This window comes from Crinia signifera, chromosome 5, assembly GCF_055691185.1.
Source record: "Crinia signifera chromosome 5, ASM5569118v1, whole genome shotgun sequence".
NCBI lineage: Eukaryota > Metazoa > Chordata > Amphibia > Anura > Myobatrachidae > Crinia > Crinia signifera.
The window spans coordinates 258,193,464-258,216,973 of record NC_139221.1 but is presented as its reverse complement, the minus strand read 5'-3'; the positions used below and the strand labels follow the sequence as shown (position 1 = coordinate 258,216,973).

Genomic DNA, 23,510 nt, shown 5'->3' with positions numbered 1-23,510 from the left:
TGCTCGTTATGAGACAAAGAGGATCAGTCATTTTTTATAGCCACCACAAGGTCCCAGAGGACATATCATCCTCACACCAAATGGTACATTTGTGCTTTAATTCTGTTTTAGTTTGCAGTTGTGTTCCCCGCATCACCCTATGCATGGCCAACCCTGAAGCTATACACCATTGCCTTCTAGGAACTATGGTGTGTCCACTTTAAACTCACTGACAAAACTCCAGAAGGTTGTGGTGCCTAGATCGTTTCCCCCAGGTGAATTACATATTACGGTTTCTGAGATGCCTGGCTGCCATATCCAACTCTGTGTCTAACCGAGCCCTCTTTGCATAAATTCCTTCAAGCAGGAAATAGCTAGAGGGATAAGTTGTTTTCTTCCCGTTCAGTTTGTTGTGTTTGTTTTGTGACTAGCTTCATTTTCTCTCTTTCACTCTTTCTTTTACCAGCTAGATTTCAACCTTATGGGGACTCATTTACTAAGGATGCATATACAATTCTACCTGGGCAGGATCTTACTATTTTTTCCTACTATGATTTTCTAACAGGTACATTTATGTCTGGGCGGATGCATGGATAGGAGCGAAGATTTTCTCTGGCGGGGGGGGGGGGGGTGTGTGTCTGCAATTGAATTAGCGCTGGCCTGGAGACTAGCAATTTATCGGACATCCTCCCACCCGATTCCAAGTCAAGCGGGCAGGATACAAAGATTAGCAGGGAACTCCTTTAGCCCCACCCCTACCTTCGGACCCACAAATCGTTCATCCAGGCCCCCCCCCCCCCCAGTGACAGTCAGTGTCTCCTATTCATTCTTCTCAGATTTCAAATAGCGCTTAACCCAATCCTACAGTGTCCATCGGGACCATTGCTCCGACCAATCCTTCCATCGGGACCATTGCAACCCCTGCTTACCTATTACATCATTATAGTTGTAGAGCTACTTTGTGTATTACAATTAACCCTTTGAGTGTCAATGTTGCTGTGAGCAATCCTGGCATTTTTAACAATCATTTTGAGGATGTCTCACAGCAACGTCGGCACTCAAGGGGATTTGCTTGGCAATTTTACACCTGCTTTGACAAATTCCCTTGGCGCTGAAAGGGTTAAACAAGGCTTGACTATCTGCCTTTTTTGTTACATATCTGTTCTTTATCAGCCCTATGCTTTTTTCATCATGTGTTTCTACTAAGGAAACGAGTTAATGTCATGGAACAGCAAACAATAACTTATGTAAACTTTCTTGTGTTGAAATACAAACAGAAAAAAACAAAATCAATTCATCTTTCTAATTGCATCAAGGAAACCAAGTATAAGTCATTCAGTTCACGGTCTCCATGGAAGGACTTATATGATCTCAGGGTACATACCCTAATAACACAGTTATATACCGTAATAGAATCAATTTACCAGGTAATATGTCATAATCTGGAACATGATACTTCCATGTGTCTCTGCGGGTCCGGTATGAAATGCTGGCGGTCGGAATCCAGGCGGTCGAAACACAGACGCCGGAACCCCGACCACCGCAATGCCGCTGTGGGCCCGGTGCCTCGCTACACTCAGCACACTATTTTATTCTCCCTCTATGGGTCCCGCGGACACCCATAGAGGGAAAAAGTGCCGGCATTGCGGCGGTCAGGATTCCGGCGTCGGTATTTCAACCGCTGGCATATTGACCGCATCCCGTCTCTGCAGCCTGTGTTGTGACTTACAGAAACAAGTAACATTATACAGACACTGATGGAAGTACAAATGTATAGCCTTGTTAATCTGGTCTCAAACAAATATTTAACTGTCTATACGGAGTGCTCCGTTCTCAAAGGAACCTACCAGTTTACACGCCATTCTCTTTCTACTTTCCATGTCTTGCGCAAGGTGGACTTTCCCGAAGGCACCCCGGGGGATGAATTCTGACCCAATGCTCTTATAAGTCATCTTCCATGGAAATAACAGAACGTCAGTGCCGGTCTGATATCGCCCGTTTCTAATCGTGAGCATCTGGAGGAAAAATGCAAATGTTTAAATCAAATCCAACAAGGCTCTTCTACTTTTATTCATCAGATTGTATTAACTGTAAGGGAAGGAGGGATACCAAATATTGTCATCATCTTAGCTACACCCCATCAGGATTTAACTACATAACAAATAAGTTGGATGTGATTACTGCGCTGCACAATTACCTGAAGAAAAACCAAACACTGAGGTTATATAAATAGGCCATAGTGCAATATGTGCCTAGAAATCTACTCTGCAGACTTCTTCAGCTGTAGATCAGAATCACAAGTGAAATAATTAGCCCCACCTGTGGATCTTTTAAAATGTGTCAGCGAGTAATGAATGCACCTGTGCACCTGCAGGGTGAATTGGAAAATGTGAACTGTGTGGGGTCCTGAGGACCGAGTTTGAGAACCACTTGCCTAGTGTGTACCCAGCTTTATAAAGACTGCAATAGATCTGAGGTGATACAGTTTTGGATTACATATTTTTAGGAAATGAATGTTTGATTTCATGATCTATAATTATCTGGCCTGTATTTCTGTTATTATAGCATAGCCGAAACATTGAGAAATTGACTCTGGAATGAAAGAAACATAGGGGGCGATCAATATCCCTTTTGGGCCTATGACACATGCAGAAACGCATCAGACAACATAAGAGGCATATTAATAAATATATCCTATGGGTGTAGACATGCAAATGAATGTGTCCCTTAATCCAACTGTAAATAAGAACTACTGATTTAAAGCCCATATACTGTATGGGGAGATGTACAGTATCAGACTTCAAAAGAGGGTAATAGTGTGTACACACGTTACAATCGAAGCTGAGTGCTTGAGATACCCGTCCTCTTTACAACATTTGATGCATTGTCCTACGTACAGAAAGCAGTTATAGGCACATATTCCTGATAGAGGTGAGGAGGGCCCAAACCAGCATACTGCTGAGGGCCCCACAGCACCACAGGCTGGCTACGATTAGCTGGAGATTCCTGGACGTTTAATGAGCACATGTATATGTTGTGGTTGTCTACAGCATTAAGCTTCATACAAGCTATCATGTTATGGTTAAAGGACAGGCATATTATATTCAAGATGGTCATGTTACGTTCAACACGTAACATATATAAAACTTGTATGACTGCGTATAAGAAAGGTGTACTGGTAAGAAGAGTCTTCTCAGCCATCAGTTTTTGTGTCCTGTCCTAGCTTCTGCTTACTGTCACTGCACTGTCATTCTAAGGGAAGGGAAGTGTGAGCTGTAACTTGTGACCACATGCTATGTTAATGTAGCCGATTTAGAATTAGAACCACGACTCTTAATACACGACTCCAAAAGCTGATACACATATTGGGGTCAATCCACTGAGACACAATGATCTCACAGGTGAGAGCACTTTACGGTGGCTGAGATTCACACAGAAGTGCTCGCTGCACCATAGGGGAAGACAGACTGATTTCAAGCTGCAAGTCAGATGCCGTTGCTGGTGTTATAACGCTGCCTGCATTATGGAGACCTCACATAAATCCAAAGATATCTCACTAGATACAACATTTCAGATGCAATACGTCCATTTTCTCCTGGTTGTAGATGTCCTGCCAACTGTTGGATAACACCTCTTTTTGGCTGAAACACCACCATGTATGACTGAAGACAAACTATGCCCAATGCTCACTACTACCCACCCACTGTACATAAATGTCAAATGTTGCCTGCAGTGACTGTGCCCGGCGCACTGCTTCCTTCTACACCACAGCCACCCACCATGTAAGCGTAGAGCAGGAGGAAGCTCCACAGGGGTCAGAGTTTCCATAGCTGATGCAGAATTTGTACATAGCTCCGGGTGGTAGTTCCTGCATCCCCTGTGCAGGGGGGAGGGTGTCTGCTCTTTTTGGTCATGCACAGATCCTCCCTCAGTTAGGAGCAAGTCCAGCTAAATGGTACAAACATATGCACTGACAAACCATGTTTTGGTGCCACAGGTGCAAATATCATTTTTTTTTTGTATGCAGTGACTACGGGACACGGTCACTAGGTTGAACCTATTTAGGTTGACATGCATTGGGTTGACCACTGAAGGTCGCAGGGCTTGGTCGACACCTGAAATAGGTCAACAGGTTTGGAAGGTGGACACAATCTTTAGGTTGACAATGTCAAGGTTTTGGTTACGTTTTTTGATCCGACACCGGCTGACAGGCAGTATTCCATGCCCTGCCATCCACTACGGTGTGGTGGGAGAATACAATAATGTGCCGCGTGCAGCGAGCCATGTTAACTCTGCCAACCTTAGTCATGTAGACCAATTTCAGGTGTCATGAAACAAGCAGGTGAATACTATCTCCTAGTGCAATCAGTCCTGTGCTGCCTGGGCACCTTATTCTGGTGTTCCTGGCACCAAGGAGGGAATAGCAAAAAATGGAAGGTAGAACCACACAGTATGAATAAGAAAACGTATTTCTTGTATACAGGATAACAGGGTAAAAAGCATGGGATACACACTTAAAAACACCTAATGGGTTAAAAAGGGAATGAATAACAGGACAAACTTGAGCAATAATATAAAAAAATGCAGTCCAAAGGAACAGGATCGTCTCTTGCCCAGACTGGGTGATGGAGCCAGAGGTGGCAAATGCAGGGTGTCTCCAGAGTAATACACACCCTGCAAGGCGCCAAAAGATACGCTGGGCTCAGGCCTGATTGCTGTGCACCTACCACAGACAGGGACCTTGCCCGGGCCAATCTTAAGTGGAAGTATTTTCAAATATATAATGGTTTCTTTTCACTCATGTGGTGTGGAGTATCCGGACTATATTTGTCTACAGCAAAAAAGATAGACAACCATTAGGTCGACACCATTAGTTGGACAAGCAAAAAGGTTGACATGTAAAAAGGTCGACATGTAAAAGTTCGACATGCAAAATGGTCAACATGCAAAAAAAGGTTGACATGCACAAAGGTCGACACTACCATTAGGTTGACAATGTCTAGGTCAACAGTCAAAAGGTCGACATGGGTTTTTCCACTGTTTTTTGAGCCGACATGTGCCGACAGGCGGTATTTCATGCCCTACCATCCACTAGGGTGAGGTGTGAGAATAAAATAGTGTGCCGAGTGCAGCGAGGCATCGTGCTCGAAGCATCGCGAGCAAAGCGAGCGATGCGAGGTGCTGCGGTTCACTTCAAACTGTGTCCATGTCGACTGTGTCGCCATTTGCGTAAAAAACACTGAAAAACCCCAGGTTGACCTTTTGACTGTCGACCTAGACACTGTCGACCTAATGATAGTGTCAACCTTTTTGCATGTCAACCTTTTTTGCATGTCGACCATTTCACATGTCGTCCTTTTTGCACGTCAACCCTTTTCATGTCGACCTTTTTACATGTCAACCTTTTTACATGTCAAACTAATGGTGTCGACCTAATGGTTGTCTATCTTTTTGCTGTAGATTCCTTGTCCCACTTCTGTGGTGTGGTACTCTTCATAAATAAAGATTGTTTTACACTGTGATTTCAGGTGCGGCTAGGGCATACTCCAAATTTAATTAGCTTGCAATTAAAAACTTGCAATTAAGGCCTAGTGATAAGCTGCCAAATCAGTCACTGCGGTACTTACTCCCTGTTACCAGAGCACGTCTATAGCACAGAAAGAGTTTTATTGAAAATTTAGAAAATGGGGCAGATAAATCCATTGGTACCTGGTATGAACGCTACATGGCTTATACGGCAGGAAAACCTTGCTTATATTAACTGGCATTCCACAGAGGTGCAAGCTAAAACCAAGAATGATTTTCCTACCACAGTCACCCATTGTGTGTGCAGCCACACATCATATTGGTACCTCCCAGTTCAGCAAATCTACCCCTTTGTGGTGAATATCAGTATAAGCACTTGCACATTCGCTCTCCTCCTCCATGTAGATCAGTATGATTTTGCTGAGGTGAATATTAATACATCTAACTGGATTACCTCCTACCGCTAAAAGAGAGCCAGGGAGCAAGGCACTTAGGAGGTTATTCTGATCGTAGCGGCCAAACGTGCGTACGTTCGCTATTAACGTACGCTATCCGTACGCGGCCGTTGGGGTCAAGTCCACCCATAACTCAGCCGCATACGTACGGCCAGAAACAACGGCAAAGGGGAGTGGCGTACAATTGAGCGTACGCCAACGTACACGGACGGGCCAGCCCTTACACTCCGACAACTGGCGTACAATTGAGCGTACGCCACCGTTTACGGACGTCTCTCGGCCGTCTTCCCACCGACTTCTTGCTGCTATCTGAGCGTACGCCAGCTTGCACGGACGGGTCCCTATTGTTTTCAATAGAAAACTCAGCTTATGTCACCGCTCGTGAGAGTGAGCGTACGTCCGTGTACGCTGACATACCCTTCACATATATGGACCTGCAAATCTTGCCTTTCAACTATAATTATGAAAATTAATTAATTGATTGAATTAATTAATGTGCAAAATAGTGGGCATGGGCTTAAAACATTGCTGAAACATCCTTTGTAGGTGTTAGATGTGGTTTATGTTATTGTATCATAAATACAAAACATATGTTTGTATTAGAGTGAACACGTTGACACATGTCGACTTGTGAAGATTGAGTGTGCTACTGTGTAAAGTCTATGAAAGCACGTAGTGAATGTGTCTAACTGTTTAGCAAATACCTACCTTAGCATATATAAGCAGGTCTTACAAAGATTCTTACCTTAAATTAAATAAACCTTTAAATGTAGAGAAGTATAGAAAGATAAGCTTCCAATGTGTTTGAGTGCTGTGTGTGGCTTGCTGGTAGTGAAATCATGGTTTGGACTTAATAGACTGCAGCATTGGTTATTACATTCAGGTGTATGTGTTTGGTAGTAATCAGCGTAAATTAGCAAACCCAGGCGCACGCTGGCATGCGGTATCTGTAGGGGTGGTTTGAGATGGCGGTTGGCGGCCGCCTGTTTTGTGTCCGAAATGAACAGTGCTTTAGTCGATCGTGCGGTAGTAGCACCGCTCATTTTTGGTGCACACCCCCGTGTACGCCCATATTTACGCCCATTTTCCCTCATTATTTTGGCTGCTCCCCTCATCACGCCCCTATGCCGCCCCCAATGCCCGTACACTCGCGTATAGGTTTTTTCGCATGTAGAGACCCGTCCGTAAGCGTTGTGAAGTGTTCGCGCCTGCGCATTAGCGAATGTACGCATGCGCAGATCATAAAAAACCCCGGGACGTACGCGTACGGCCCGGCCGCACCAACCAGAATAAGGCCCTTAATCTCAGAGGTGAAATGATGGGTCCTCTTTGTTAATGATTGTATAATACAGACACTGACAGACTACAGTTGGGTTTTCCAAAACTCTTCAAAATTGTAAAGCCACATAGCCATTGCTGATATTTTTGCATAAAAAAATATTTTTGCATTAAAAAAACCAATTGGGAGCCATTTGGGGAAATCTAAGTGATGGGGATAAGATGCATTTACCACCCCCCCCCCCCAAAAAAAAAACCAACAAAGTAAAACATACATTATGCACCTATACTGTATGACAGTAAGAATGCCAGTGAGTATAGCACGTTTGCGTCATGGCCTGGACCCCCCAGGTTATGTGGCATGGTGACAGGTCAGAAAACAGCAAGGCAGCTGAGCACCAGTAGCCTAGTAATGTACTGCTCAGAGACTCACCAGGCTGCCACTAATGCACTCTGCTTGGTGCCCGCAGCAGTGGTACTGGTCACACCTTACGGCCCTGATTTCAGTTCAATCAGAAAACACTTTAAAAAAAATCTGAGAGTAAATTTAAAATGTTACTAACCTGTAAAGCTAACTAACACATTAGCTACACTTATATAAAACCTTTATTTTTACAGTTGTTATAAAATGACACACTAGAAGATTTAGTGGCGACTTTTTTGTAAAGGTGCACTGACAACTGATAAATATCCCCCTAGGAGCCCAATCAGTCCTGCCGCGTATGATGTACCATTCAGCTTGTACACAATAAAACACCACAAGGTGGCAAACTGTGACCCATCAGACAACAACGCCTGTACTAGGTGTGGTGAATGTAGTATTTTGGCAGCTGCCAGGGTTATGCTGGCACTTACGTCTGAAAATAGAAACCTTCTCTGTAATAATATTACACAATCATTTCCATGTTTTTGTTAGCATCATGCACATTATTTCAATGGAAATTGTTGCATAAGTAATCATGAAGTTATTTATGCAGAATCGTTTTTGCACAAGACAGTGGCCAATGTTTATCTGAAATCAACAGTATATAAAGAGAGTACCATAGAGAGAGAGAGGGCGGGGGGGGGGGGGGGGGGGAGAGAAAGATGCATAGGCAGCACATGTGTGTAAGTACACCATATACAGTATTACTGGGCATGCATACATTAGTAGCTACAATCACACTTGCTAATGGAGAGTACTGTGCATCCTGGGAGATCAGCTCATCCTCCACATCTACAGAGACTACGTGAAGATCCAAGGTGTGTCGATGTTAGCAATGTTTGTGCAATCATGTGGTGCCATATGCAAATGATGCGATCGCAATGGGCGTTCTTTTGCAGGGGTTAGCTTCTGCCATATTAGCATATAATTACAATTGCATACAGCAAACCATTGCAACAAGAGCAGGAAAAACAATCGCACCTGAATGACCCCCAGTTTGACAAGCACATGCATAAGTAAATCATTAGGTACTTGCGTTCAGGGCCGTAAAGAGCCTGGTTGTGCCCAGACAATTTTCAGGGTGTGTGGCCTAATCATGGGAGGTGTGACCGTGCACCTCTAGAATAAAATACAGAAAAAAATGGCAATTTAAGCACCTCCCTGGCCACACTGTAGCTCAGCACTGGGCTGGGTTGAGAAGAACTGCTCCAGCAGCTGCTGTCAAGTAACAGGGGCCCCTTAAACAGACCTGCACCCGGGTAATAATACCCTCCCACCCCCTCTCTGCACCACTGCTTGCGTCCGCGGACAGTGACTATTGAGATGCATGCGCAGTGTGTCTCAGACACATAGGCATAAGTAACACATTAGGTGCTTGCGTCAAATGTTTAACTCACATCCACCTATAAGTCAGGACCTTAATCAGGAAGCTGCAACCATGCAGCAGATGTCGCCTTAAGAGAGGAACCCTGGCAGATGTAACCCTTATGGGGTCCATACATCAGCAATTGTGTAAATTTTCCATTTTGCCGATGCCTTGGTTGGGGGATGGTCACAATTCAACATGTTGGACAATATAGAGTCACTGAAAAATGATTGGAGTCATCATGACTCTTAACATGTAGTATTTTGCTGATCAGCCGAGAAATCCCCAATCTTCAGAGTCAACCGATCGACATTGGGTCTTCGCCCCTTAGCTGTATGGGCCACATTAGTTTTATACAGTACTCGGATGCAACAATGTTGCAATTCTGTGCAAACAAGGAAATCATTGTAGATGAATTTGAAACAAATATTATTTTTTGCTGAGAGATTAATTGGGGGAAATTCTACTTCACATGTGATGTTGCTATAGGCAACCAATCAGAATCTACTACTATTTATTTAGCACTCTCTAGAAGATAAATAGACAGGATCTGATTGGTTGCCCAGAGCAACATCACATGTGAAGTAGAATTCACATTTTAGTGAATTTCCCCCATTGAGTTGATAACTAATTTAACTGTAGCCCTTATTGCACTCAGTCTGCTAGAGTAATCAAAATAAAAGGTGAAGGCTGGCGGCGGCTGCGTGGGCCACATGAAGAGGTCTGGCGGGCTGGATTTGGCCCGTGGGCCTTGTTTTTGACACCCCTGTGCTAGAGTAATCAAAATAAAAGGCATAACTGTGTTTAAGATATCCCAATAATAAGACAACTGTATGTGGGATTGAATACAACAACCACAAAGATTGCAGCAACTCTTACCCTGTTTAAAATGATTCCACATTCCTGCTGCAGACACTTATGTAAATGCTTAGTTGCATCCGACAGCTGATTTGCAAAGCTGAGTAATTCCTTTGTAGTTCCGTATGTGACTGATGATAAGAGAGAGGTTTCTTGCCCACTGAGAAACAAAGAGTCTGACCTCTCCTCAAAGTCATACGTGTCTTGACACAGTGCCACCATGTTCTTCTCACCAGCACATACTTCCGTCCCGTCCCTATACAGGTTTTCCATGATAGTAACCACCTCAGACACATTTAGATAAGTGAGCAGCAGCTCAGCGTCCTCCTTCTGGTTGCTGCTCTCGTTCATAAAATCCATTCTGGCGCTGCTCTCCAAAGCAACCCCTAGGACACAAGATAATCATTAGTGGAAATCATTTTCACTTTGCATCTTGTATACATACATTATGAAAATGAATCTGAATTTGGATTGTAAAATACACACAATATAAATACCCAACACACAAAAGTTGCTCACTGCACCTAGGTCCTAATTCGGGTTGGCTCGCAAAAGCAAAATCTCTCTCTCTAATGGGCAAAACCATGTGCACTGCAGGTGGGGCAGATGTAACATGTGCAGAGAGAGTTACATTGGGGTGGGGTGTGTTGAAACTGAAATCTAAATCGCAGCCCCACCTGCAGTGCACATGGATTGTCCTTTAAAGAAGGAGTCTGCTTTTGTAAACCAACCTGAATCACCCTCATAATCATTACAGTTGAGTAACACAAATCATTGCACTACCATAGCCTATAAATGAGGATGTCATTGCTATAGCCACAATCATAAGGACGACAAGTCGGCATGCTCGCACGCTAATAATGTGATTTAAAGCATTTTCACAATGTTGGCTTTATCATTTCAAATATGACTCTACCATCCTGTTTAAAGTTCGAAAACTGACACTGCTAAAATGCTTCTTACATCACATTGCTATCATGCTGACACGTAGTCTTCAATCTACCTATATGGACTGAATACATTGCATGCAGTATTTGGGGTTTAGGATTTAAAGTGCACTGACGTGCATCACATAGTGCACATTGCAATGTTTCCGAACCTGTACGCAGTACAAGGCGCTTTAGGCAATAGGCTCACTTGCTTTGCCTTTAAACCTGTTATATTACAGGGAAACACCTTCCTTATATGGGTAGCCTATACTTCCGGTTCCATCTCTGAAGTAATATCTTATAATCTTTGACTGAAAACAGACTAAACCACAGTCTGGAATTACCATATTAACCTACACAAACATTTCACCAAGTTTAATTGGAATACCTCACAATTCTTTTTAAGAATAAGCGACTGTATGACTTTTACATACAACTCTGCTTTCATACCAAGAAAGAAAATATAACTTAAATGTTTAAAATGTGACTCAAAACCCCATTCTCTGTAAAGGGCTGAGGAAAATGTGTGTGCTACATAAATACCTGATAATAAATATATTTAGGTTTTGCTTGTGAATCTCATTATTAATAAATAATAATATTTATCAAGAGTATTGCGTTTATATGGATCTGCTGTCATGTTCTACAGACTGCTGAACTAATGGTGTAGACATGAGTATCGTGCAATCTTCAACAAGAGCATCACTGTTTCCATCAGAGTATGGCCTATATAAGATATGCCCTGACAGGGACTTGGTTGAAGTGAAAATCTGGAATTTTTTGGGAGCAAATGACAATTGACCATTTGCTCCTAAACATGGAAAACACACAAAAATAGTCATTCAGACAAATTAATTAAATCCATTTATGCAGATGACTTTTGTCCATTTTCCAGCTTTTGGGAGAAAATGGTTGATTGTCATTTGTTTCCCCAAATTTCCAGATTTCATTACAACCAGCCAGATTGGAAAGATAATCTTCTAGTGTGTAGGGACCTAAACACCTGGAAAAATCAGATATGTTCAGTTTCCGTTGCTGGACTATTCTGGACACAGTAGAAATAATTCCTCTCATTTTAGAAATACTACATAAACTTCAGTGCTGCAGCAGTTTAAAGGGGAATACGGATCTTTCCCTCTTCAGTATACAGTATACAAAGGATTTGTGAGAATGGAAGTTTGCATTGTTTGAAAGCAGGGGAATAAATATATAGCATAGCATGCTATATTCATATAAAGACAGTAAGCTGAGAGAAACCTGTATTTTATATCTAAGTGTCTATGACTATGATACCAATATAGCACATTGCACATGACAGATATTATTGTAAGCGGTTTTAAAAAGTTTTATCTAAAAACTTTTTATAAAATTGTTGCATTCTGCAGTATATTATGGAAAAGAAATGAATATGCATATATATATATATATATATATATATATATATATATATATATATATATATATATATTTATTTAAATATTTTTATAGTTGTGTGGTATTTTTTCACATAACAGATTTCATGGCAAGAAAAACAGCGCAACAAATTTTCTTCAGTCCATTTGTTTGTTGTCACATACATAAGTATGAAAAGATACCTTAACTTCCATTTAATATTGCTTTACATTTTTTTTATTATTCCTTGAACTTAAATAGTCACAAACTACGGACTGCATTTGCAAAGATGATATGCACTACAGTAAACAGCTTCAATGTGTAATGATATCCGCAACTGTCATCTTTGTTTTACTTACTAGTCTTAAGGTGCCCATATTGTTGTCTGATTTGGGCCGGATTCTAATGGACCGTGCTGATATTGGACCCAAATTGTATGTGTCTGACATCCAATCCGATGGAAGACTTTAGGTTAGGCTGCAGGGGGTTAGGGTAAGATTTCGGTGGAGGGCAAGGGTCAGGCCGCAGGTCAGGGGGGGTTAGGATTAGGCAGCTTAGTACAGGGATTAGTCACTAATGAAAAGGGTTATGGTCAGGCTGCAAGGAGTTAGGGGCGGGCAGGGTGAGGGTAACAAGATATCCCTCCTTTGGGTTGCTGGTGACGGTATTTTGAATGCTGGCATCCCAACCGCCGGTCATTTGTATCCATTTTGTTGGGAGGTGTGGTTTGGTGAATCCCAATCATTAGGGGCCAGCATCCTTATGTCCCCTTAGGGCGACTGCTAATGGTGTGACAAGAGCATTAAACTGGACGACGACTGTCATCGACATTGAGTCTACTCTGAGGAGCCTGGGCATTTTTTTGGCATTTTTTTGCCCACTTTTGCCCAGTATAGATATACAACAATGACTACTGTTACTTTAAGCCTGTAAATTAATCTAAGATACTTTATAGCAGAAAGCAGAAGTCCCTCAGCTGATTTACAAGAATCATGCTCTGCATTGCTGGAGTGCATGCAAAGAGGTCAGGTGCAGCAGTTGCACAAATCCACCAATCATGTCTTGGTGTTCACTGTAAACACTAGATAAATGGTAGCTACACGGATGGTGTAATGGTTAGCATTACTGCCTCACAGCACTGAGGTCATGGGTTCGATAACTGCAACGGCCCTAACTGTTCAGAGTTTGTATATTCTCTCCGTACTTGCGTGGGTTTCCTTTGGGTACTCCAGTTTCGGTTAATTGGCTTACAACAAAATTAACCCTAGAATGTCTGTGTGTGCGTGTACATGTGGTAGGGAATATAGATTGTAAGCTCCACTGGGGCAGGGACTGATGTGACTGTTTAACTATTTGCTGTAAAGCGCTGCGGAATATGTATACGCTATATAAGAAACTTCTTAAATAAATCAAAGGTTTTACTATGGGTAACAGCTACTCTTGTCTTTTGAAGGTTAAATATCCTAGTGGTACAGTATACTTGCCGTCACATTACAGTGGGCAACCTCACAATTAGGGTGGCCAATCCCGGGATCGGGAAAAATCCCGGATCCCGGGATTGAAAAAATGCCCCGGGATTGGCATCCCTACTCACAATGATTATGTTAAAAATAGATTATTTCAATGTTAAACTTTAAATGAATAATGATGCAGGGCCTAGAAGTCATTTTTGAGAGTGTTTGCTAACAGCATAATTAGGTTCCCACTTGTGACTAGGGAAGCCAATCCCAGAGCATTTTTTCAATCCCAGAATTCGGGATTGAAAAATGCCCAATCCCGGGATTCCCGGGATCCCCGGGATTGGCTTCCCTAATTAAAAAACCCGCCCCGGCCGCCCCGCATATTTACTTACATGTGCGGTGCAGCTGGGCGGGTGGTCGGTGAAGCTGGGAGGGTGGGCGGTCCATTGCTGATGCCGGGAGACAGGCGGGAGGCGGCCACTTCACTTCAGGAGCCGGGCAGGGAGGTGTGCGGGTGGCCGAGCAGGCAGGCGGGTGATGACAGGACGGGGCTGCGCAGCTGCTTGGTCTGCGCAGCGTGACCTCTGGCCTCGTCACGCTGCGCAGAGCCACAATGCCGGGACGGGAGTTGCCGGACAGCGTCTGAGCACTTGCTCAGATGCTGCCCGGCATTAGACTGCGCATGCGCAGTCTAATCCCGAAATCCCGGGATTGGAAACTCCAATCCCGGGATTGAAATCCCGGCGTTTTAGGGGCCAAAACCCGGGATCCCGCCGATCCCGATCCCGGGATTGGCCACCCTACTTGTGACCCTATTCACAGTCAAAGCCATTATAAGTAGCAAGTCCACTGTAAAATGATGCATTATCACTGAATAAGCATTATAAATGTGAATCAGTGGCAGAACACACCCAGAGGCAAAGGAAGCATTGGTCACCATGTGCCAGCTGCTTGCGGTCAGTGGATACAAGGGGCACTGTGAAATCCATTTATAACTGCAGCCTGCACCCTTCTGATCATTGTAGAGGTACAGTCAGAGGTTATAGGAGGATCTGTGGGGACGGGGATCCTTTTTTCTTGCCGACGGCCGCCTGGCAGAAAAAGACTTATTTTGCAAGATCGTAAGCCAGGTGCCAGCCAGGGATGCAGAGCACCTCTTCTGCACGGCGCTTCCCTGCTCAGGGATTGGATGCAATACATCTCAGGTGCTAAAAAGCACCCTCAATGTGCCGCTGACGGCTGCACATATGATTTATCTTATGTACCGCCCTCCGACACTGATGTGCACAGGACCGAGTGTCGGGTGGAATCGGGCCCAAATCGAGTGTATGGGGGCCTTAAGGGCAGCATCAGTTATCCCCTCACTCTGAGCACTTTGTTATTGATGTCTATTTTTGTTTTTAAAGAAAGTATCATCATTTAAGATACTATATATTGCAGTATCAGTATTATGACAATATATTTAAATGATGTCACCAACTAGACAACACCTCTCCCCTACATCACCGGCCCTAACTAAGTAACTCTTAAACCCCATTAATGTAGATGTATGCTATTGTGTTCTTACTGCTACAATGTGATTGGAATGTAGTTGTTATGCAGTTACCAGGGAATATTATCAAGGCAACAGTGGAATAGTTGCGTGATACATTCCTACCTCGCACAGATTCAGAGTACCAGCCAGGAATCCCAAAAATGTCACAGTCCATATATGGTCACTGGTAGGGGGCAGCAATTGCAGCCAAGCCGGATCCAAAGCATGATATACTTCAGCTTTCCTCATAGAGTATTCTATCTATCGGGGTAATTAATTTTTCTGTAATGAACACAAACAAGTGCACTGCACCATACATAAAGAGCAGGAACCTCCCATGCTATGGTTACATCATTTGCTGCCAGCAGCTCCAGTTGGTACCTCATAGATTATCAGTTATTTAATATAGCAGCACAGACAGTGTAATGGTCAGCATTACTGCTTCACAGAACTAGGGTTCAAATCCCACCATGGCCCTAACTGTACAGAGTCGGTATATTCTCCCTGCGCTTGCGTGGGTTTCTTCTAGGTACTCCAGTTTCCTCCCACAATCCAAAACTATAATGGTAGGTTAATAGGCTCCCAACAAATTAACCCTAGAATGTCTGCATACACATTCACAGCATAGGCGCAAATCAGGAAAACATCGATCTCTTTGGTGAGTGTATGGTGACAGCTTCAACTGAGATTATTATTAACCGTTTCTTATATAGCGCACACATATTCCGCAGCGCTTTACAGAGAATATTTGAACATTCACATCAGTCCCTGCCCCAGTGGAGCTTACAATCTATATTTCCTAACACATGTACACATATACACACACAGACATTGTAGGGTTTTGATAGGAGCCAATTTGTCTACCAATATATTTTTGGATTGTGGGAGGAAACCGGAGTACCCAAAAGAAACCAACACAAGTACAGAGAGAATATACAAACTCCGCACAGTTATGTAGGGTACACACCAGGACGACCCGCTCACGATGCACATCGTGAGCGGGTCGTCTGTGTCTCGTCCGACCCGCTCACGGTGACGCACGACCCGCTCACGATGTGCACCGTGAGCAGGTCCGATCCGATGGCGACCCGCACCCGGCTGTATGGTCGTCATTGAGATCCTACCTGCAGCAGGTAGGATCTCAATAACGACCGACCGACCCGTGGGACCGGTCCACACCAGGTCAGAAAAGGGCCCAATCAGCACACAATCTACATCCAATTGATCGGAATTGGATCTAGATTGTGGGGATCGGGCCCTAGTCGTCCTGGTGTGTACCCAGCATTAGAGCCATGGATGGAATCAAACCCATGACCTCAGCACTGTGAGGCAGTAATGCTAACCATTACACCATCCGTACTGCCCCTGAGATGCTGGAGATGTGTTTCCTGCATAAAAGATCGCAGTCAAGTGCCGATACCCGGCCCAAAATTGGTCTCAGTGAGCCTGTGTTTTTTTATATAGCACACACATATCCGCAGCGCTTTACAGAGAATATTTGAACATTCACATCAGTCCAGGGCCGGACTGGCCATCTGGCACTTCTGGCAAATGCCAGAAGGGCCGATGGCCTTGTGGGCCGATTTTGTGCAGCCTGATTTGCACATACTGAGCTCCGCTGTGTGGCGCAGCACGTCAATTGCATATCGATGTCATGATGACGCAGCGTCATCACGCGACAGTACCTGAGTCGCCGGCGCCGACATCCTTCCAGTGTAAGCAGCGCTGATGGGGGAGCTGAGGGGCCGGCCGTGGACGGGAAAAGGTGACGGGAGGGGCAAAAGCGGGCGGGAGAGCCTGGCAGAGCATCACATGTGGACCTGGTGGGATCCGTTATGGCCTGCCTGCTGTGCCACAGTGCAAGTCAGTTGTGCTGCTTCCTGCCCCTACCTCCCTCGTGAATATGTATCTGGTGATGGGGGGCATATGTACCTGGCACTGTGGGGCATAATATGTATCTGGCACTGTGGGGCATAATATGTATCTGGCACTGTGGGGCATAATATATATCTGGCACTGTGGGTCATATGTATCTGGCATAATATGTACTTGCCACTGTGGGGCATATGTATCTGGCAATGTGTAATGAGCATAATGGTGTGTTCCATAATGTGTAATGGGCATTACGGTGTGTTCTATAAAGTGTAATGCCTCCTTTTTTTGTGATGTCCTTTCCATGAGGCCACGCCCCTTTTCACTGGTCCCGCCCGCTACTGGTGTGCCTGTGTGCGCAAAATGCCAGGGCCGATTTCTGGTCACAGTCCGGCCCTGCATCAGTCCCTTCCCCAGTGGAGCTTACAATCCATATTTCCTACAACATGCACACACACACACACACACACACATACACACATACACACATACACACATACATTGTAGGGCTCATTTTTTGTTGGAAGCCAAGTAACCTACCAGTATATTTTTGGATTGTGGGAGGAAACTGGAGTACTCGGAGTAAACCCACACAAGCATGGGGAGAATATACAAACTCCGCACAGTTAGGGCCATGGTGGGAATTGAACCCATGACCTCAGAGCTGTGAGGCAGTAATGCTAACCATTACACCATCCGTGCTGCACTTGAGGATAAATGCTCAATATGACCATAATCGCAATTTAATGACTGTGTGTGCATACTGCCGCAGTGTCACACACGCAGACCATCGATAATCACTCAACTGCGTAAACATTGGACTAGAGCACAACTATCAAACAGCAGTTACTGTACAGGTTTAACATTTGGAGCGTTGTGCACGTCATCTTCCGCAGCTTCATAAAATGCTGGCATCAGATCGCAAACATCGATTATTGCTAACCATCGGATTCCATTGTCCATTCCTACTACACCACAGGTTGTCTCATCAGAAAGAGCAGCACATTATTTTTATCATATATCTGTATGGCTCTACAACTGTGTGAAGCTCCTGACACGGTGCATGAGCAGAAACAACATGAAAACTGTGCAAAAGACTTATGTGGCTTAATTTTACAGTAGAAGACATTGCAGGGCAAACAAGCTATATACCAGTGCTACGTATGCACTTACAGAAGCAGCACAATCCAAATCCAAAGTGAGTCGCAAACAGAGAAGGAGATCTTTAACCCAGATCCATTGTAACTGTGCTACAATATGAGTGGCACTTATCTCCCACCCCAGGGGTCAGGCTACAGAGTGCACCGTCCTCCATATGTATGTGCCCCACACCACCATCGTTACCTGTGTACGCCATGTATTCCAGCATTGCTCGGAAGCCGGGAGTCACTTGCTGCCCATTGAGCGATCTCCAGGTGACAGCAGGGCTGCTCTCTGGTCGCTGCAGCTCTCAGCCCCAGTGCTGGGAAGTCCGGGGCGGGAGCTTCTCTGAGACTCTGCTGCCAGGAAATGATGAGAACGAAACAGCAGGAGGCAGGATTAACCCTTCAGCCAGCTGGGAGAATGGGCAGTAGGGGCAGAAGAAAGGGCAGCAGCGGTGTCACCTCAATGGCAGTAGAGACAGAGCTCTGTCTGATGTGAGGAGGGCACCACTCAGAGGAAATCCCCAGTCAGGGGAGGGCTCACAGCAGCCTGCTGCTGCTGCATGATGATTATGTGATGAAAGGAAACTTGTTTCAAAGGAAATGTTGTTTTAAAAACATGATGTCATAGTGATAGTTGTCACTTGGGATTAACCTGAGGTTCTCAATTACTAAAGTGTGACATTACTTATTTGTAATAGGCAAACATGCAAGCTGTAAAGTAACCTATGCATAGTTAACCCCTTCCACACAGTCTTCTCACTGGTAATTTAAGGGGTTAAGAGTTATCTGCCAGAACAGTAAGGATTCTTGCAACATTTCCAGTTTTCCCAAGTGTGTTGCAAGTAGAATTTCTGTTGGAGTGAAAAATGCAATATCTCAGCTATGTATCACCACCTACATTCATCTTTCTTTTTTTTAAATTCAGTAATTTTTATTAAAGATTTAATATTGTACAATTAGAAAAACCCCAAAACAGTATCCGACAGGGGCTGAAGGTTCCAGCAACATAAAGGTGCAGATAATATTTTGACTTGACATAGGATATTGTATACATAGCTTGAATCAGGAGATTGAGTTGTTACGGCTTCTGTTGCTACTATAAGAGAAGCGTGTAATCCCGGAGGCGCCATCCGGGCAATTGCTACAAAGGAGGTACTGAAGCCTTAACATAGAATTATGGATAAACGATACTGCACCCACACAGGAGAGAAACATCAATGATTAAGCCTCTGTCTGGAAATCTACCCTAACCAATAATCCTATCAAAATAAACCACCCATAAACCCAAAACAGCCCTCCGAGAAAACCCCCCTCCCTGTACAACCCCCCTCCCCAACTGAGGCGTACTTGGATCCCCCCAACTAACCCTATACCCACCCTAAACTAAGCTAAGAATCTCCCCTATCCCCCCCAGTATCAAAATATTCCCAAACTATACTAAACTATACCCCCCCCCCCCCCCCCAAATTACCGGATAGTCTGTAAAGGATATATCGGGGTAGTGGTCTCTGAACTAAAATTGAAATAGGTCAATACATGACTCCCATATCTTCCCACGCAATAACACAAACCACAAACCAATATAGTAGAGAATGAATAACAGTGCGGTAACCATTAGTGAGACCAGAAGAGTCACAGACGAAAGCGTGGAACAATATCAAAGTAGAAGCATTCATAAATCAGGATCTTAGCACAAATATTACTAGCACATAGAAGAGCATAAGACTAAAGTAAAGCAATAGCACACAGGATATAGAAGTATCATGCAACGAATTATAGGACAAGGCATACAAAACATTTGTATCTCCACTTGTAACAGTGACTCTGCAACACTAGTCCGGCCAGGCCTCAGGTTCCATGGATGACATAAAGGAGCATATAGGGCCAGAGGGACGACCTGTAGCATCAATGTATTCAAGCCACACATGTCCGGAGATCTTGCTAGGAGATATAGGGGAGAACAACATAGGAGCAGGGTCCGCATATGCCGAGTCCTCCTTGCCAGGGCAACGGTCGCAGTAGACAGAGCAGCAGTGCCCAGTTGCAACGATCAAGGCGGCATCTAAGGGGTGCATGTGGGAAGACATCTCGGAATCCCCCTCTCTAAAGAGAGGAGTTACAGGATCTGTATGGGCTATAGGCCCACGATCAGGAGGGGTATCTTCTCCAACAGCAGCAGCGTCCATATCCCAGGCAAAGGAGACTAAGGAATCCGCTGGGTCAGGATAAGAAATATCTCCAGGGCAGGAGAGCTCATCCTTGAAACAATATAGGGCCCCTCTAGTGCCGGCTGTAGGATCACCGCAGGGAAGTGTATATGCCTCAGCGAGGGTACAAGAAATAGAGGGGGCCTCCCCCCACACATCAGCGAGCTTGGCGAGGAGTCTGTCGGCAGAGGCATAGATAGCCTGTAACAGGAGTTGAGTTGAGGCTGCCATGTTGAATTATATACCAGGGGCAACGATTCCAATAGGCCGGTGGCGGCTAGCACACCACCAGACTCGCAGAATAGACAAAAAACTGTAGCAGTTCGTGTGCCTTTTATAGCCCAAGGATGCAGCACAGGGCCAGCCAAGCACCCCTCACCTGAAAGTACTCACTCAGGTAATGACAAACGTATAGCCAACCAATGCAGCGATCACAGATTGTTGCTCGATGGAGACTGGTCTATCAGCAGGCACAGGGTAGAGACCAGAGATATGTATCTTCGGAAGGAGCCTCCCTGGGGTTTCAGATAGATGAAGAGTGCCCGCTGAGCTCAGCTTTAGAAGGGTGTTATGGTTTTCGCCTGGGCTCTGGGTGATACGACAGCTGGCAGGAGGAAAAAGGTCAGGCGTGAGCCCGCAGCTGGGACCGCTGTTTAGAACGGCCACAGCGAAACCTACACTGACTCTGTTGAGTCCCCCGGGCAGATGGAATACCCCTGCAAGTGCTAGGCTTCGCCTGTAGCCGCCGCGTTCGACAGAGCCAGTTAGGCCGGCTCGGACCCCGATGCAGCCAGGTGTTAGGTAAAGACAAGGGGTGAGCGATCACCAGGGGGTATCTCAAAAGGACCGTCTAACTACAGGGCCTAGCTGGGAAGAGACCCCTAACTACCGGCACCTGGCCAAGAACGGGGAACGGCGACCCAGTCGCAGACACAAACAAGGAAATAGGGAATCTCGGAACAGGGACACCCCGAGACTGCGATTCCCCAAAACAAGGAGTAGCTAGAAGGGAAATACCCCTGCCTACCCAACGCTAAGGTGACAGACAATAACCAAAGAGGAAGGACAACAGAAATGATACCGCAAAGTAACAGCGGACCCACGGAGGGGTACAGCCACGGCGGGCCAAAGATGGTATAAGAAATAACCAGCAGGCTCCAACAGAGCACTTACGTGACCCACAGGCAGATAGGTAACGGGGACAGGTGCAGGCTCTGGCCCAGGACAGGATGATGATCCAAGCAGGCTGGGAGACAAGAGAGCAGGAGTATACACCAGGACACTTCAAAGACTGGAGCAACAATGCTCCGGGGACCGGGTAATCAGGCTTATGCTATTACTAGCAAGGAGCTGAGCTGCAGAGGATATAACCTGGGATCCAAACAGGAGACTGGAACAAGGGACCAGGAAGCGTGGCTAGGAGCAAACAGAAGTTCCCTGCAAATGCAGCAGGAACTTAAACAGAAAGCTATCACTGGCAGAATACTGCAGGTGAGCCTGCCCTATAAAGGGCTCATGTAATTAATTACACCTGAAGATTCAGGGAGCTCCCAGGCTAGTGCTTGATTAGCTTAATATCTCACAGCCTAGTGAATAAAACTAAGCTCCCAGAACACAAAGCTGTAATGGCAACAGACCTGCCACTGGAGGTCACCAGTGAGTCAAAATGCCAAACAGAAACTGACAGAAAACAAAACAGACTGGTTCCTGACAGTACCCCCCCCTTGAGGAGGGGTCAACAGACCCCAAAATCCAGACCTCCAAAAATTAAATGTATCTGGATTCTGGATAACGGGGCAAAGGCAACAGAAAGGTGAACACAAGCTAAAACCACGGCTTGTCTCAGTGCCCCCCCTTGAGGGTGACCACAGGGCACAACCAAAAAGACAAACAAGATGATCCAGGAAAGCGGAAAAAGATTAATGCTTCTTCTTTTTCTTTTTCCTAGATTTTGATGGAATCAGCAGTTTAAGGCCCCACACATTATTAGATCTGATGGTACCTTCTATCAAATCACAGCTATGGGTTACCAAATCAGAAACAGAGTTGAAGTCTCGATCTGTGGAGATCATGAGAGTCTTTTTAGCAGATGGAATCTCAGAAAGGGAAGAATGTCTTAATTGGCCATAGGCAGAACTCTTTTTGGATTCCCCAGACCCAGAATTACAGGTACCAGATGTGTCCAAAAAATTTTTGTCAGGAGTCAGTGAGACAAAACCAATAGCTAAACTCCTGGATTCCGGACCAAGCGATGAGGCAGAAGAACGAACAAACAGAGACTGTGAGTCTCCAGAAGCCAGGTCCTCAAGCCCCTGGCTTATGCTGGGCACCACATTTCCAGGAGCTGGTGGAACCCCATCCTTCTTTTTGGGACTGAACTTCTTAATAACTGCATCACAGAAAGAAGATAGATCTCGGATACAAGGGTCACCAGCATTGATCCGCTCGTAGGCCCATGTCTGAGGTCTACCCCTAAAGGCAGAAATGATGAGGTCTACAATGTTAGTCCAAGTGACCCCTGAAGATGGTCCAGATTCAAACAGGGAAACATAGTGTCCAACCAGGGCAATAAAATGGGCAAGATCTCCATCAAACACGATGGACGTAGGGACATCCACCTCTGGGACCTCAGAACTGGAATTCTCTATGGGAACAACAACCTTGGGGGCTAAGATTTCTGAAGCCTCCCGAGAGGCTGGCAAAACCGAAACACTCACCGGGTTTGCAGCCATCAAGACCCTTGCTGAGGCTGTGGTCTTTGGGACCTCAGACAAGGATATGGCCACCCCTTCCGGGGACACAGCTTCTATGATACCACTTGAGACTAGAAGGACTGAGTCCCCCTCAGGGACCGGACAGACAGAGTCCCCCTCAGGGACCGGACAGACAGAGTCCCCCTCAGGGACCGGACAGACAGAGTCCCCCTCAGGGACCGGACAGGCAGAGTCCCCCTCAGGGACCGGACAGGCAGAGTCCCCCTCAGGGACCGGACAGGCAGAGTCCCCCTCAGGGACCGGACAGGCAGAGTCCCCCTCAGGGACCGGACAGGCAGAGTCCCCCTCAGGGACCGGACAGGCAGAGTCCC

General features: G+C 45.3%; 1 protein-coding gene across 2 annotated transcripts in view; it reads right to left on the bottom strand.

Annotated features, from left to right (window-relative positions):
* Positions 1–18,732, bottom strand: part of MAP3K8 (mitogen-activated protein kinase kinase kinase 8) — a 33,133-nt gene extending 14,401 nt beyond the window's left edge. The window contains exons 1-3 of one of the 2 annotated variants that reach the window (XM_083188902.1): positions 18,418–18,732; positions 9,908–10,272; positions 1,827–1,994 (exon numbers count right to left, since the gene is read on the bottom strand). In XM_083188902.1, the coding sequence (XP_083045028.1) occupies positions 1,827–1,994; positions 9,908–10,272; positions 18,418–18,442 (558 nt within the window). In that variant the 5' untranslated portion in view covers positions 18,443–18,732. Of the gene's footprint in view, positions 1–1,826; positions 1,995–9,907; positions 10,273–10,372; positions 10,483–18,417 lie in introns of those variants that run through there. The other variant, XM_083188901.1, reaches the window with a different exon arrangement.
* Between the last annotated feature and the right edge of the window lie 4,778 nt (positions 18,733–23,510).